At 48.3% G+C, this 13,942-nt stretch overlaps 2 protein-coding genes across 2 annotated transcripts in view; one reads left to right on the top strand and one right to left on the bottom strand.

Annotated features, from left to right (window-relative positions):
* Window positions 1-13,942, bottom strand: part of SLC36A1 (solute carrier family 36 member 1) — a 161,988-nt gene that overhangs the window by 22,744 nt on the left and 125,302 nt on the right. The gene's annotated exons all lie outside the window — the stretch shown is intronic.
* Window positions 9,200-13,942, top strand: part of FAT2 (FAT atypical cadherin 2) — a 61,460-nt gene continuing 56,717 nt past the window's right edge. Inside the window, exon 1 of the mRNA XM_068536241.1 lies at window positions 9,200-12,452. Within this exon, the coding sequence (XP_068392342.1) occupies window positions 9,200-12,452 (3,253 nt within the window). The remainder of the gene's footprint in view (window positions 12,453-13,942) is intronic.

Here is a 13,942-nt window from a genome sequence, read left to right as displayed (position 1 = left end):
TGGTTTTGATCTTACAAACCCCTCTGGACAGAGAGCCCTGGAAGAAGTGGGGCAGGATCCGCCCTCCGTCCAAGCCCTCTGATCCTGGGACGCCCTCTGATTTAGGGAGTTTTCAGCTCCAGATGCAAAGCTCATGGACCCATACAGGCAACCCCAAGACGAAGAGATCCCTTGCTCTCTCTGGGGCTCAGTGAGTGTCAGGGGCTCCAAACTCAAATGTCTACAGCTGGCGGGAGCCTCAGGGGTGAAGCAGGCCCAGTGTGTGGACAGAAGGCCATCCTGGATTCTATTTTCTTCACAGTTTGGAAAGAGGTGTAGGTACAGATGTGTGTCTCTTCTATTAGAAAACTACCTTGGAGATAAACGGTAGCTGAAATGGCCTCCACATCTGGGAGAGCCTGGGGAGGGGGGACTAGAGAGCCCAGGCCCCATCTAAAGGGGGCAGCCACCACTCAACTCCAGCCAACCGTGCCATGGGTGCACACAGACAGTGCCCTCCACTTTGGTCAACAGAAGCTGGAATCTAGATTTTTGGGTGAAGCTTCCCAATGTTTATATGTTAACTAATTAAGTAGAAAACTGTCAAACAACAAAACAATGTATTACAGGCCCAACAAAACTAATTGCAGCTGGACAGCTTGTATACCACCCCTTGGCCACAGGGGATGGTCTTGAAAGGCTCTAAGATTTTATGTCCAGCAGCACGACCCTCCCTCCTTCTGCTCCTTATAGAACCATCATGTAAATCCTGTGATGGGATCCCACCTCACTACAGGTCTTTTCTTTGGGCTGAATTGCCCTGGGCCACCTCCCTGATCTTGCAGGTACCCCTCTCTCCTTGCTCCCTCTAGTCTGTCTGCGGTCTCCTTGCTCCTGCCCCAGGGCCTTTGCACTGCCTGTTTCTTCTGCCTGGAACTCTTTCTCAAGATGGCTTTGTGGCCCTCCCTCTGCGCAAATGTCACCTTGTCACGTAGGATTTCCCTGACCGCCCTTTCAAAAACAGCGCCGCCTCCATCACTCTCTAACCTTGCCTTGCATGATTTTCCTTCAGATCACTTTTCATCACCTGATGATAGTGTATATTTTTTTATTTATCATCTCCCTCTCTCTGCCACTAGAATCCAATCCCCACAAGAGCAGGGACCTCACCTGTCCTATTCTCTGTTCTAGAATGCCCTCACAGGGTAGGCCCTCAAAAAAGAAGTATTGAATGAGCGAGTGAATAAATGACTTTGGCAGAGGAAGTCCAATAACAAAACACTTTCTCATCATCTCCCACTTTGTCTCTTTTCTTCCTTAAAGCCCAGGTGCCTGGAAGCCCTGTGTTTCCTTCAAATGTCTATCTCCCCAGGGTCACATTCTGACTTTCAAGGGCCCTAGTCACCTTAGCTTTTGTGGGCCCCTTCCTCCATGAAAAAAATTAGAAATTATATTTAAGGACAACATTGGTATAAAGATGAATATATGGGCTAGTGGCTCCCACACTGGACAGCTCAGACATAGAACATTTCCATCATTGTAGAAAGTTCTGATGGAGAATGCTGCTCTAGAGAATCAGCCCCAGCCACTCCAGCCCCCTCTGAGTCTCTCTTCTTGGAATATGGATTCCTGTTCTGGGTCAGTACTTGAATCCACCACCTACTAGACGGGTAAACCCAGGCAGGAGCTATCCAATTATCTGAGCTTCAGTCTCTCATTTACAAAATGAGAGTGATAATAAGTGTCACAATAAGGATGGGGTTGATACAATAACTAACTGGCACTGAGTGTTTCCTGTGCTGGGAATGTACCATGCATTGACTCTTGCAGCCTTCTCAACAGTTCCATGAGATAGCTGCTACTCTCATTTCCCTTTTTCTGGGACCAGAGAGGTTAAATAACTGCCCAAGGTCACACAGCTGTTGAGTAGGATTTGAAAGCAGGTGTATCCGACTCTAGAGACCATTTTCTTACTATTAATTCTACGCAATAATGGGTCTTCTCCCCGAAGACCAACTGAGAAAATGCATGCAGATGTGTTTTGAAAACATATAGATTACCATCCAGATGTAAGACAGTACAATTTTTGTCATCAATAATAATAACCAGAATACTGATAAAAAAGGGGACCCCAAGTCCCAGCTCCCTTTCACCCATGCCCTAGGCGAGAACTTCCTTTTCAGTCGTTTCTCTTCCCCTTAATTCCAGGCTTGGATAGGCCTTGCCTTTACAAACAGCTCTCCTGAGACTGCCTCTCAGTCCACTGGTGGTTCCAGCTGCCTTTTACCAAGCCATTATTGGTCCTAGTAAGGTGTTACTCTGCGTCTTTCCTCCCTATGCTTTCTCCTATCATATTACCTGTCTTTCCTCCAGCCCTGGGAAGTAGGTAGAAGTAGCTACTATTATCTCCATTTTACAGACAGGTAAATTGAGGCTCAGAAGAAGTTCTGTGGCCTTCCCAAGGTCACATGGCCCATCCAGGGCTCAAGCCTTTGGTCCTTTTCCTGCTCGTACGCAGTTCTTTGATTTGTTTTTGTTACACGAGGACCCAGCAGCGGCTGCCTACAAACTAGCACATGACTCAAGTGTTCATCCAAGTTTCTCAGAAGTAAATCAGTCCCTCCTACCAATTCCTGAATTCCAGTTGGCTTAAACCAATAGAGCTGGTGTTCAAGCCCAGTCCACACTAGAGTGGGAATCTTGAATGTGAAAATTCCCCTTTTGATCTGATGTTAGATTACTCTTCCTAGCATATAGTTCTGCTCTGGTCCTGCTTCTTCTCTAAAACCTTCAATAGCTCCCAAAGACTAAGTAGAAAAATTATTCCAGTAGCTAAAGACTTCCTAACAAGCAGGTACCTGGAATGTCAACATTCTTTCACTTAACGGTTTTAATCTGGCTCAAAGGCACAATCCCTCCTAATTCCTGCTCCCTGGTCCCACGCTCCCCCACTTCCCAGCCTTCGTCATAAACAGAATATATTTAGGATTCTTTCTTGAGAGCCATAGGAGCCAGCCCTAACACTGGATGCCTGGGACAGAGATGGGGAATGGGGGTGGGAGGTCGGAAAATAAATGCTGAGGGCACCCAAACCCATGGTAAATTCACATTCAGATTTTTGGGGGAGAGTATGGACCTTCTGCAATCCAGAGGGATGAATCCAGTGACTCCTTCCTTCATGAAAGACTCTCCAAACTTTGAAAAATATCTTCCCTCATTGCTTCTCCCCTCAGTCTAGGAAATCCAGAGCACCCAGCTTCAGGAAATCCGGCTCTCTGTTATCAGTACAGCCACCCCCTTCTGGGTGGCCTTGGGTGTGCCAGGTAAACCTCAGTTTGTCTTACCTGAGAAATGGGAGTAAAAGGACAGATGCGTTTCCTAGGAGTATTCTGTGGCTATTAGTTAATGTCTGTGTCATGCCTAAGAAAAGGGAAGGTGCTGGGCCACGAGGGAGAATGTCATTGCTGATCTGTGCCTGGGTGATGGGAGGAATTTCATCGTCAGAAACAAAGCCTGGGGACTTCCCTGGTGGCACAGTGGTTAAGAATCTACCTGCCAATGCAGGAGACACGGGTTCGATCCCTGGTCCGGGAAGATCCACATGCCGTGGAGCAACTAAGCCCGTGTGCCACAGCTACTGAGCCCGCATGCTGCAACTACTGAAGACTGTGTGCCTAGAGCCTGTGCTCCGCAACAAGAAAAGCCACTGCAATGAGAAGCCCGTGCACCGCAACGAAGAGTAGCCCTTGCTCGCCACAACTAGAGAAAGCCCACAGGCTGCAATGAAGACCCAACACAGCCAAAAATAAATTAAAAAAAAAAAGAAACAAAGAAACAAAGCCTGGCATTTTGAACAAATTCGGTAGGAGCTTCTTTAGTGGAAGTTTGATTTGGCTTTGAATTCCTTCAAGTACATCTGCTTCCCCATGGAAGGGATAGAATTACCGACAGCGTCACAGGCTCCTAGAACTAAAATGCCTGAGCCACTGCACATGGACCATTACGGATACAGGTCACAGAGCATTAGAATCACAGAACATCCAACCACACCGCTTAGAACATGTAGGCAGGACACAGGACGTTAGCATAGCAGAGCCCCCGCTTGTCAGATCTGGAGGGGCTCTTAGTCCAGTTTTTCAAACCTGTGCTTCCCAAGGGAGTGAGGGACAAACCTGGGGGCAGGGTCCTAGGCCTCGAGCCCTGCTGCAATAGTGCAGCTCTGCTTTTATCTGTTTATAGGCTGTGTTTCCAAGTAGAATTTCAGCAGGAAAAAAGAGATTCTGCCCCTGAAAGCAATAGAGGGGTCTGAAATCACAGATCCATTCCCGCCCCTTCCCCCAACATACACACATCATTTACAGATGAAGAAGGAGGTCCAGAGGGCTTAGGTGACTGATTTGACCAGTCACGGGAATAAGTGACTTTAGACCTAGGTCTCCTGAGAGCCAGGTCAGCTTACTACACTGACCCCTGAATAGGCATCGGCGAATGATTTTCCTGATCCACAGCCAGAGGAAATCCCATAGGCCTGCACAAGCCGAAGAACCTACCTGTATAAGATGGAAAGGACTTTAGAGCTCTCCTTGTTTCCCCCAAGGGCACCTATCCCGCTAGAGTAGCATATCCTTCCCAGGTGGCCACACAGAATCTGCTTGGATTCCCCCAGTGACGGGGAGCTCTCCACATTGTGAGATGAGTCGTTCCAGAATTGCACTTGAGATCACTAACCAAGAAAATGAGGATAGATCTCAGAGCACTTATCCTGCCAGTTGTGTTCAGACTTTTATCAGTGACTCGGATAAAGACACGGATGTTACAACCACCAAGTTTCTGAACGTTAGAATTAAGATTCTGGGATGCTGGGGCAGTGAGTGAAACACAAGGAGAAATGAATCACAGTCTCATTAAAATCCTATGTCATTTAGTTGCAGAAGATCAGCCTGCACAAGAACAGATTGGGGATGACGTGAAAAGACATCTGAGAGTTTTCATTACCCACAAACTCAACAATCAATAGTCTGAGTTGGCTGCTAAAAAGTAATAGTACTTCATAATATTTTTCAAAAATTGTGCCACACGCCATGTTCAGCATTTATGTACATTAACTCATTTCATTCTCAAAATGGTATTATGAAGTCAGGAAACTAAGAATCAGAGAAGGTAAGCCACTTGCCCAAAGTCACACAGCCAGAAGCTTTGTGCTGTGAACCACCTTCTGCTGCCTTCCCCATGCATGAAATGGGGTTGGGAGTTACATGGAGACAGAGTTTGATTTACACATATGTCCTAAAAGGGTCCATTCACGAAACCCCACACCTGCACTTGCTCACACCCGTGTACACGCAAGCCCCACAGTTACCAGTTTATTTACTCACACAGTACGCATTCTGCCAAGCAGGCGCACACAATTAGCGTACCCACACAATTATTCAAAATTGTCTCCTAAGTGTGTGTGTGTGTGTGTGTGTGTGTGTGCTTTCTTGCAAATGTGCACATTCACCCACATGCAGATTTCTCTCTGAGTCTGGGGAGCCAAGAGCATGAGGCCCCACCCCAGACAAGCGCCTGCTCGCAGCTTCCCAGCAGAGCCTGCGGCTGGGCCAGCAAGCTTAGACTTGACCAGGGACCAGCGGATTCCTGCTCCACTGGGGCACAGGCTGGGCCTTCCACAGGGGGTTCAGTCTACCCCACCCTCACCCCGACCTCAGGCTTTGATTCTGCTTTGGCTTTGAGACTAATATTTATTGAGTGCTTTTCTATGGGCCAGGCACCAATGCTAAGCATATTAATGTACATGATCGTATTTCATCTTCATAAAACCCCAGGAAAGCAGTACTGTTAATAGCCCCATCTTACAGATGAGGAAACTGAGGTTCAGAGAGGTTAACTTCCCCAAGGTTATACAGTTAGCAAGTGGTGGAGTTGGGCTTGAACACAAACAGTTGGATTTACAGGTGAACACAGTTTCTCTTTCTGGCAGCATGGTTGGGAGGAAAGAACCTGGCTCTGGTTCTCACCCTGTGACTTTGGGCAAGTCCCTTTCTTTTTTGGGGACTTTATTTTCCAGCATCAAAAAGGAAGGAATGATTGCTAAATGTTCTTTCAGCTTTCAATCCGTCATTGATTTCCCTAAGGCCAGATCCTTTCATTTTTCAATTAGTATTTATTGAGCTCTGTTATGTACCAGGCACTGATCTAGGCACTGGGAATTCGTGCATGAATAAGATCAAAAAGCTCCTGTCTTCATGGAGCCTAGCATCTAGGGCAGGAGACAGTAAACAAATAAATAAGAACATGTTGGGAGGTGACAAGTGCCATGGAGAAAATGGAGTGATGTGACAAAGAAGGGCATTAGGAAGGAGGCTACATCAAACTGGGGGTTAGGCGGTGACATTAGAGGTGAGAAATGGATAATAACAAGAAGCCAGCCGTGGGAGAATCTTAAATAGAGGGAAACAGCAAGTGCAAAGGCCCTGAGGCAGATCCCAGTTTAGTATGTTTGCAGAGGAGAAAGAAGGCCCTTATGGCTGCAGCTTGGTGAACAATGGGGAGAGTGGTGGGAGGTATCACTGGAGATGCAGGCAGGGCCCAGATGGTGGGGAGTCTTCCAGGCCATGATAACAAGTTCAGATTTTCATCTAAATGCTGTGGGAAGCCACTGGAAAATTTTAAACAGGGAAGTGATAAGAACTGATCTATGTTTTCACAAGAGGATTCAAAATAGTGGTCCTAGGTGCCATGAGGTGGGAGGGTAGCCCAGGGAGCCCATGTGCCCCTGCACCCTGTAAGCCTGTTCACCTGCCCAGGTGTGGTGCCAGAAACAAATATCAGACACAGGCCCTTCCCCCAGCAAACCACTCACCAGGTCTGTGGGTCCCACGGCTTGAACAAAGCCATGGGCATCAAACCCCTACACAAGGGTGCACCCCCTTTGGCATCTTATTGCCCCCCAGGGAGACCCCATCCCTGATCCCTTCCCTGCAGCTCATCTTAAGGACTCCGGCTCTCAAGGCGCCCCTGCAGCTGCTGAGCGGAGTGTCTTGTTGGGACCTGCCCTCCACAGGTGCTGACCTGGTGAACAGGAAGCTTTCCCCAAAGCAGGGCAGGCAGAGCTGGGAGGCTGCACGCACCCTGGGCTCGCCGGGCCAAGGAGTGAGTGTGGACCTGGGACTGGGGTAAGCACTCATTTCCCCTGGGTCTTCAACTTCAAAAGCAATACCATCCTGGGGGAAGGGGTGGGGTCCAAATGATTCAGGGGTCCCCTTGTGCTTGCAGGGGATTGTGTCAGGGATGGGTGAGCGTGGCTTTTGCCTGTGGCCGGGTCCTTCATGGGCTGCGGTGGCAAGCAAGGGGTGAGAGCAAGGGGGCAGTAAGGGTGGGGAGTAGACTGCATCTTTTTCTGTCCCTGGCTTTAGGACCCTAAGCATAGAATCTACCTCCATCCTGCCCCCTCTCTTCTGAGGTGCTGGGTTTAGGGCGCCACCAACAGGATCTCAAGCGAGGGATGGTGGTAGGGAGGCTGGAAGGAGGAGCCCTATTCAAATTCTTCTCTGTCACAGGCTTTCAGAGGCCAAGTTAGGTTGGCTTTTCCATTTCTGCCTCCACCCTCCTTCCCATGTTGGGATGCAACCCACGAGGTCTTAAAGAACCTGCATTTGTTTCTCTTAGGACTCTGGAAAGACAAGGATCCAAGCCTCTCCCTTTCCCCCTTGCCCTGGAAGTTTAACTCTTCCTTGCCTTTGAAGACCAAGGCAACTGGAAAAACAAGTTTTGCCTGTTTCCTCCAAGAATGCTCGGCACATCTGGCTGGTAGCCATGAACTCCACGGAGTCAAGACTCCCAAGGGCAGGCCGGCCACCAGCCTGGTGTACGCAGCCTCACACATTGCTTCTAGAAGACCCGGTTTGGCAACCAAACTCTGCCCTCCCCGGTCCCCCTCCCCATCCTTGGCTCTGATGAGTCTCACATTTTGACCCAGGCTGGAGTTCAGGGACGAGGCATTCGGGAAGCAGCAAGGAAGAGGATGGGGAAGAGCAGCAGGTCTTAGAGGGTGAAGCGTTCACTCACGGTTAGTTCAACAATCTCCAGGGGCTGGTTCTTACCTGGCCACCCACCTTGGGACTTGGGGCAAGACCCCTCCCCCACCTGGGGCTCTATTTCCCCATCTATGCATGAGAAGAGGGATCTGAGCTCCATCATCTCTCAGGGCCATTTCAGCTCTGACAGTCCAGGAAGGGAGGGGTTTTCTCTGTTCAGGGTTACAAGGCGAGTCAGAATCAGGCTCTGTCCAAAGGAACTTGTGGTGGGACAGGTGTAGGTAAGCCTGGGATGGGGGAAGCAGCCCTGGCCTGTGATGCAAGGAACTCCAGGTCTAATTCTTGCTTTGTTTCTATCTAGCTGTAAGGCCCTGGGCAGGTCCCTTCGCTTTATGAAACTTAGATTCCTATGACTAATAATAGCTAATATTACCTTAAAACTTACTATGTGCCAGGCACTATGCTAGGTCATTTACCTTTGTTATTTCACTTGATTTTCACAACAATCCAATGAGGTAGTTAATATCCTTATTCCTATTCTACAGAAGAGGAAATCGAGTCTCACAGAGGTGAAATTGCCTGCCTAGAAAGTCACCCAGTTAGTAAGTGGTGGAGCCAGGCCTGACAGCCTAGCAGCCTGATGCCAGGCCTGTGATCGTGGTCCCTTTGCTCTTCTGCAGCCCCTACATATGCAGACACAGCTCAGTTCAACTGGAGCTGAGCCCTGATGGAGGGGTCTTATCAGAAGTACTTAGGGCCTGACTGCTAAGCTTGGGTACCTGGTCAGAATGATTTCACCATCACTGGGGAGCCGTTGAAGGTTTCGGGAAAAGGAGGGAAGTGGTAAGGACAGTGTTGTATCTGCCGGATGCCCTTCAGAAAGCACTTAAACTAGTCTGTTATTCTTCAAACACAAGGTTTCGCAATCTCAGCCCTACTGACTTTGCTGTGGGGATCTGTCCCGTGCGTTGTAGGATGTTTAGCAGCAACCCCGTCCTCTATCTACTAAATGCCAGTAGCACCTCCTGCACACAAGCTGGGGTAGCCCAAAATACCTTCAGACATTGCCAAATATCTCCTGAGGGGCAAAACCACCCCAGTTAAGAACCACAGCAGTAGGAACCATTTCTTTCCTAACTTGTACCCTTTCTTTTTCTGCCCAGGGTTTCGGGAGGTTTTCCATCATGATTATTGCCCTGTTGGGGTTTGCCATTTTCTTGCTCCATTGTACAACTTGTGAGAAACCCCTAGAAGGGATCATCTCCTCAGCCTGGCGCTTCACACACCCCCTTTATAATGTGACCATCTATGAAAACTCTGCTCCCAAGACCTACGTGGAGAGCCCTGAGAAAATGGGCATCTATCTCACAGACCCCCAGTGGGCAGTGAGGTACCGGATTATCTCTGGAGATGTGGCCAACGTGTTTAAAACAGAGGAGTACGTGGTAGGCAACTTCTGCTTTCTGAGAATAAGGACAAAGAGCAGCAACACAGCCCTTCTGAACAGGGAGGTGCGAGATAGCTACACCCTCATCGTCCAAGCCACGGAGAAGACCTCGGAGTTAGAAGCTCTGACCCGCGTGGTGGTCCACATCCTGGACCAGAATGACCTGAAGCCCCTCTTCTCCCCGCCTTCATACCGAGTCACCATCTCTGAGGACATGCCCCTCAAGAGCCCCATCTGCAAGGTGAGCGCCACGGATGCCGACCTGGGCCAGAACGCCGAGTTCTATTACACCTTTAACACAAGGTCGGAGATGTTTGCCATCCATCCCACCAGCGGGGTGGTCACCTTGGCTGGGAAGCTCAACGTCACCTGGCGAGGGAAGTATGAGCTGCAGGTGCTGGCTGTGGACCGCATGCGGAAGATCTCAGAGGGCAACGGATTCGGCAACTTGGCAGCCTTGGTCATCCATGTGGAGCCTGCCCTCAGGAAGCTCCCGGCCATTGCCTCAGTGGTCTTGGCTACACCAGAGAGCAGTGACGATGCCACCTATGCCACGGTGGTGGTAGATGCAAAGAGCTCAGGTGGTGACGTGGACTCACTGGAAATTGTTGGTGGTGACCCTGGAAAGAACTTCAAAGCCATCAAGTCTTACGCCCGGAGCAGCGAGTTCAGTTTGGTTTCCGTCAAAGACATCAACTGGATGGAACACCCCCATGGATTCAACCTCAGCCTGCAGGCCAGGGGTGGGAGCAGACCTTCTTATTCCCAGATCAGGGGCTTTCACCTACCCCCTTCCAAACTGGCTTCCCTCAAATTTGAGAAGGCTGTTTACAGAGTGCAGCTTAGTGAGTTTTCCCCTCCTGGTAGCCGTGTGGTGATGGTGAAAGGAACCCACGCCTTCCCCAACCTGAAGTATGTTCTAAAGCCATCCTCAGAGAGTGCAGCGTTTAAACTGAATGCCCGCACGGGGCTGATCACCACCACGAAGCTCATGGACTTCCATGACCGAGCTCAGTACCAGCTACACATCAGAACCTCACTGGGCCTGGCCTCCACCACTGTGGTCATTGACATCATGGACTGTAACAACCACGCCCCCACGTTCAACAAGTCCTCCTACTATGGCACCTTTGATGAGAACATCCCTCCAGGCACCAGCATTTTGACTGTTACGGCCACAGACCAGGATCACGGAGAGAATGGATATGTCACCTACTCCATCGCTCGCCCAAACTCTGTGCCCTTTTCTATCGACCCTTACCTGGGGATCATCTCCACCTCCAAACCCATGGATTACGAGCTCATGAACAGAATTTACACCTTCCAGGTATGGGCATCAGATTGCGGATCCCCATTTCGCCAGGAAAAAGAAGTGTCTGTTTCCCTTAGGCTCAAGAACTTGAATGACAACAAGCCTATGTTTGAGGAAGTCAATTGCACTGGGTCTATCCATGAAGACTGGCCAGTAGGAAAATCAGTAATGACCGTGTCAGCTATAGATGTGGATGAGCTTCAGAACCTAAAATATGAGTTTGTGTCAGGCAACGAACTAGAGTATTTTCATCTAAATCATTTCTCTGGAGTGATATCCCTCAAACGCCCTTTTAGGAACCATACTACTGGTCAACCAATCAACTATTCCCTGAAAATTACAGCCTCAGATGGGAAAAACTATGCCTCGCCCATGACTTTGAATGTTACTGTAGTGAAGGACCCTCATTCTGAGGTCCCTGTAAAGTGTGATAAAACGGGGGTATTGACACATTTCACACAGACCATCCTGCACTCTGTTGGGCTTCAGAATCAGCAGTCCAGTGATGAGGATTTCACTTCCTTAAGTGCCTATCAGATCAATCATCATACCCCTCAGTTTGAGGACCACTTCCCACAGTCCATTGACATCCTTGAGCGTGCTCCTCTCAACACCCCCCTGGCCCACCTGGCAGCCACCGACCCTGATACTGGCTTCAACGGCAAACTGGTCTATGCGATTGCAGATGGCAACGAAGACGGCTGCTTTGACGTTGAGCTGGAAACAGGGCTGCTCACTGTAGCTGCCCCCTTGGACTATGAAGCCACCAGTTTCTACATCCTCAATGTAACGGTGTATGACCTGGGCACTCCCCAGAAGTCCTCCTGGAAGCTGCTGACAGTGAATGTGGAAGACTGGAATGATAATGCACCCAGATTTCCTCCTGGTGGGTACCAGGTAACCATCTCAGAGGACACAGAAGTTGGAACCACAATTACAGAGCTGAAAGCAAAAGATGCCGACTCGGAGGACAATGGGAGGGTTCGCTACACCCTGCTAAGCCCCACAGAGAAGTTCTCCCTCCATCCCCTCACTGGGGAACTGGTTGTCACAGGACACCTGGACCGGGAATCAGAACCTCAATATATACTCAAGGTGGAGGCCAGGGACCAGCCCAGGAAGGGTCATCAGCTCTTCTCTGTCACTGACCTGATAGTCACATTGGATGATGCCAATGACAACTCTCCCCAGTGCATCACAGAACTCCGCAGCCTTAAGGTCCCAGAGGATCTGCCTCCAGGGACTATTCTAACATTTCTGGATGCCTCTGATCCTGACCTGGGCCCTGCGGGAGAAGTACGATATGTCCTGTTGGATGATGCCCATGGGACCTTCCACGTGAATCTCATGACGGGGGCACTCAGTCTGGAGAAAGAGCTGGACTTTGAGAGGAGGGCTGGGTATAACCTGAGCCTGTGGGCCAGCGACAGTGGGAAGCCCCTGGCCCGAAGGACCCTCTGCCGCTTGGAGGTGATCGTCCTGGATGTGAATGAGAACCTCCACCCTCCCCGCTTTGCCTCCTTTGTGTACCAGGGCCAGGTGCAGGAGAACAGCCCCTCGGGAACCTCAGTGATGGCAGTGGCTGCCCATGATGAGGACAGTGGCTTGGATGGGGAGCTCCAGTACTTCCTGCGGGCTGGCACCGACCTTGCAGCCTTTAGCATCAACCAAGACACAGGTACTGGGAGTGGGATGGGATGGGAGGGCCAGGTGCTGCGAGAGGATGGGCCTTAGGGAATCAGGCACTGTGTTGAGAGAAGTCAGGCTATAGGCTAAAAAGAACAATAAATAGGGACACTCCTTCCTGTCCCTTTTATTTTATTTTTAATTTATATATATATATGATATATATAGTATATATATATGTGTGTATATATATATATATATGATATATATAGTATATATATGTATATATACATATGTGGGTTTATGTATGTATATCCATTTAAGTTGAATCAACCATCTCACACACACATGTATACATATACACACACACAAAACCATATATTACATATATATGCTTATAAAAATAATGTATCATAGTTATAAAATTTTTATATATAATTTTAAAATGAATGTTTCTCTGTGTCCCATCTCCCCAGATATAATCTCTATTAACAATTTGTCCTATAATCTTCTAAATTTTTCTCATTGCATCTGATATATTATCACTTTTCATTTTATTATTATGAAAACATAGTACAACAGATACTAATTCTGAAACTTATTTTGTCACCAGGATATCTTATATGTCAGTACATATAAATCTTCTTCGTTCTTTTTTAATGGCTGCATTTGTTCATATACTTTTACTCATATGCAATGAGTCTCTACAGGAAGAGCTCTTAAAAATGGAGCTCTTGGGTCAAAAGATAATATTAATAGATATATAATATCCATATATCCATATATCCATCATCCATAGATATATAATTAATATCAATGCTACTAGATATTTCCAAATTGTCCTCCAAAAAGGTGGCACCAACTTATTTATTCCTCTGAAGCTCCACAGAAAATAAATGCAATTCAGCAAACACTTACTGGGCACCCTCTACTTGTGAGGTCCTGAGGTAGACACCTTGGGAGAGATCCCAGGTGAATAAAAGTAGGTCCTTCTTGATGGGATGATTTCTCTCCGGGGTAGAGGGCAGGGTGATGTGGTAGAAAGAGCATTAGATTGAGAGTCAATTCTAGACCCAGCTCTTCTGCTTACTTGCTACATGATCTTGGTCAAGTCATGCTCTTTCTCTGGGCCTCCGTTTCCCCATCTGTCAAAGGAATAAGGTTCCTTCAGCTCTATGATGCTATGGCTCTGAGTACAGATTTTGCCCTCTCATCTGGGTCTTTCCAGCTGAGTGTGACCCATAAGAACTTAGGCTACAAGCCTCTTCTACTCACTCTTGGACCCTCGACTTCTAGAACAGTGCTAGTTCATAATAAGCAACTTGTAGATGAGTGAACCAATGAATGAAGCCAAGTCTCTAAAATCATGAAGATGAGGAGAGGGGAACAGCAATTTATTTATCAAACCCCTACCCTTGAAATGGTATCTATAAGGACTTGAAACTTGAAGGAACCAGTCTAAGGACAAATGTAAGGAAATCCCACTTAGAGAATGTGAAATGAATAAATTGGACTTGGCTTGAAGTAGTCAGGAGAAAGTAG

The sequence above is a fragment of the Eschrichtius robustus genome, chromosome 2 (assembly GCF_028021215.1).
Source record: "Eschrichtius robustus isolate mEscRob2 chromosome 2, mEscRob2.pri, whole genome shotgun sequence".
Classification (NCBI taxonomy): domain Eukaryota; kingdom Metazoa; phylum Chordata; class Mammalia; order Artiodactyla; family Eschrichtiidae; genus Eschrichtius; species Eschrichtius robustus.
Note: the sequence above shows the minus strand (reverse complement) of the source record. Positions and strands in the feature narration are given on the sequence as shown.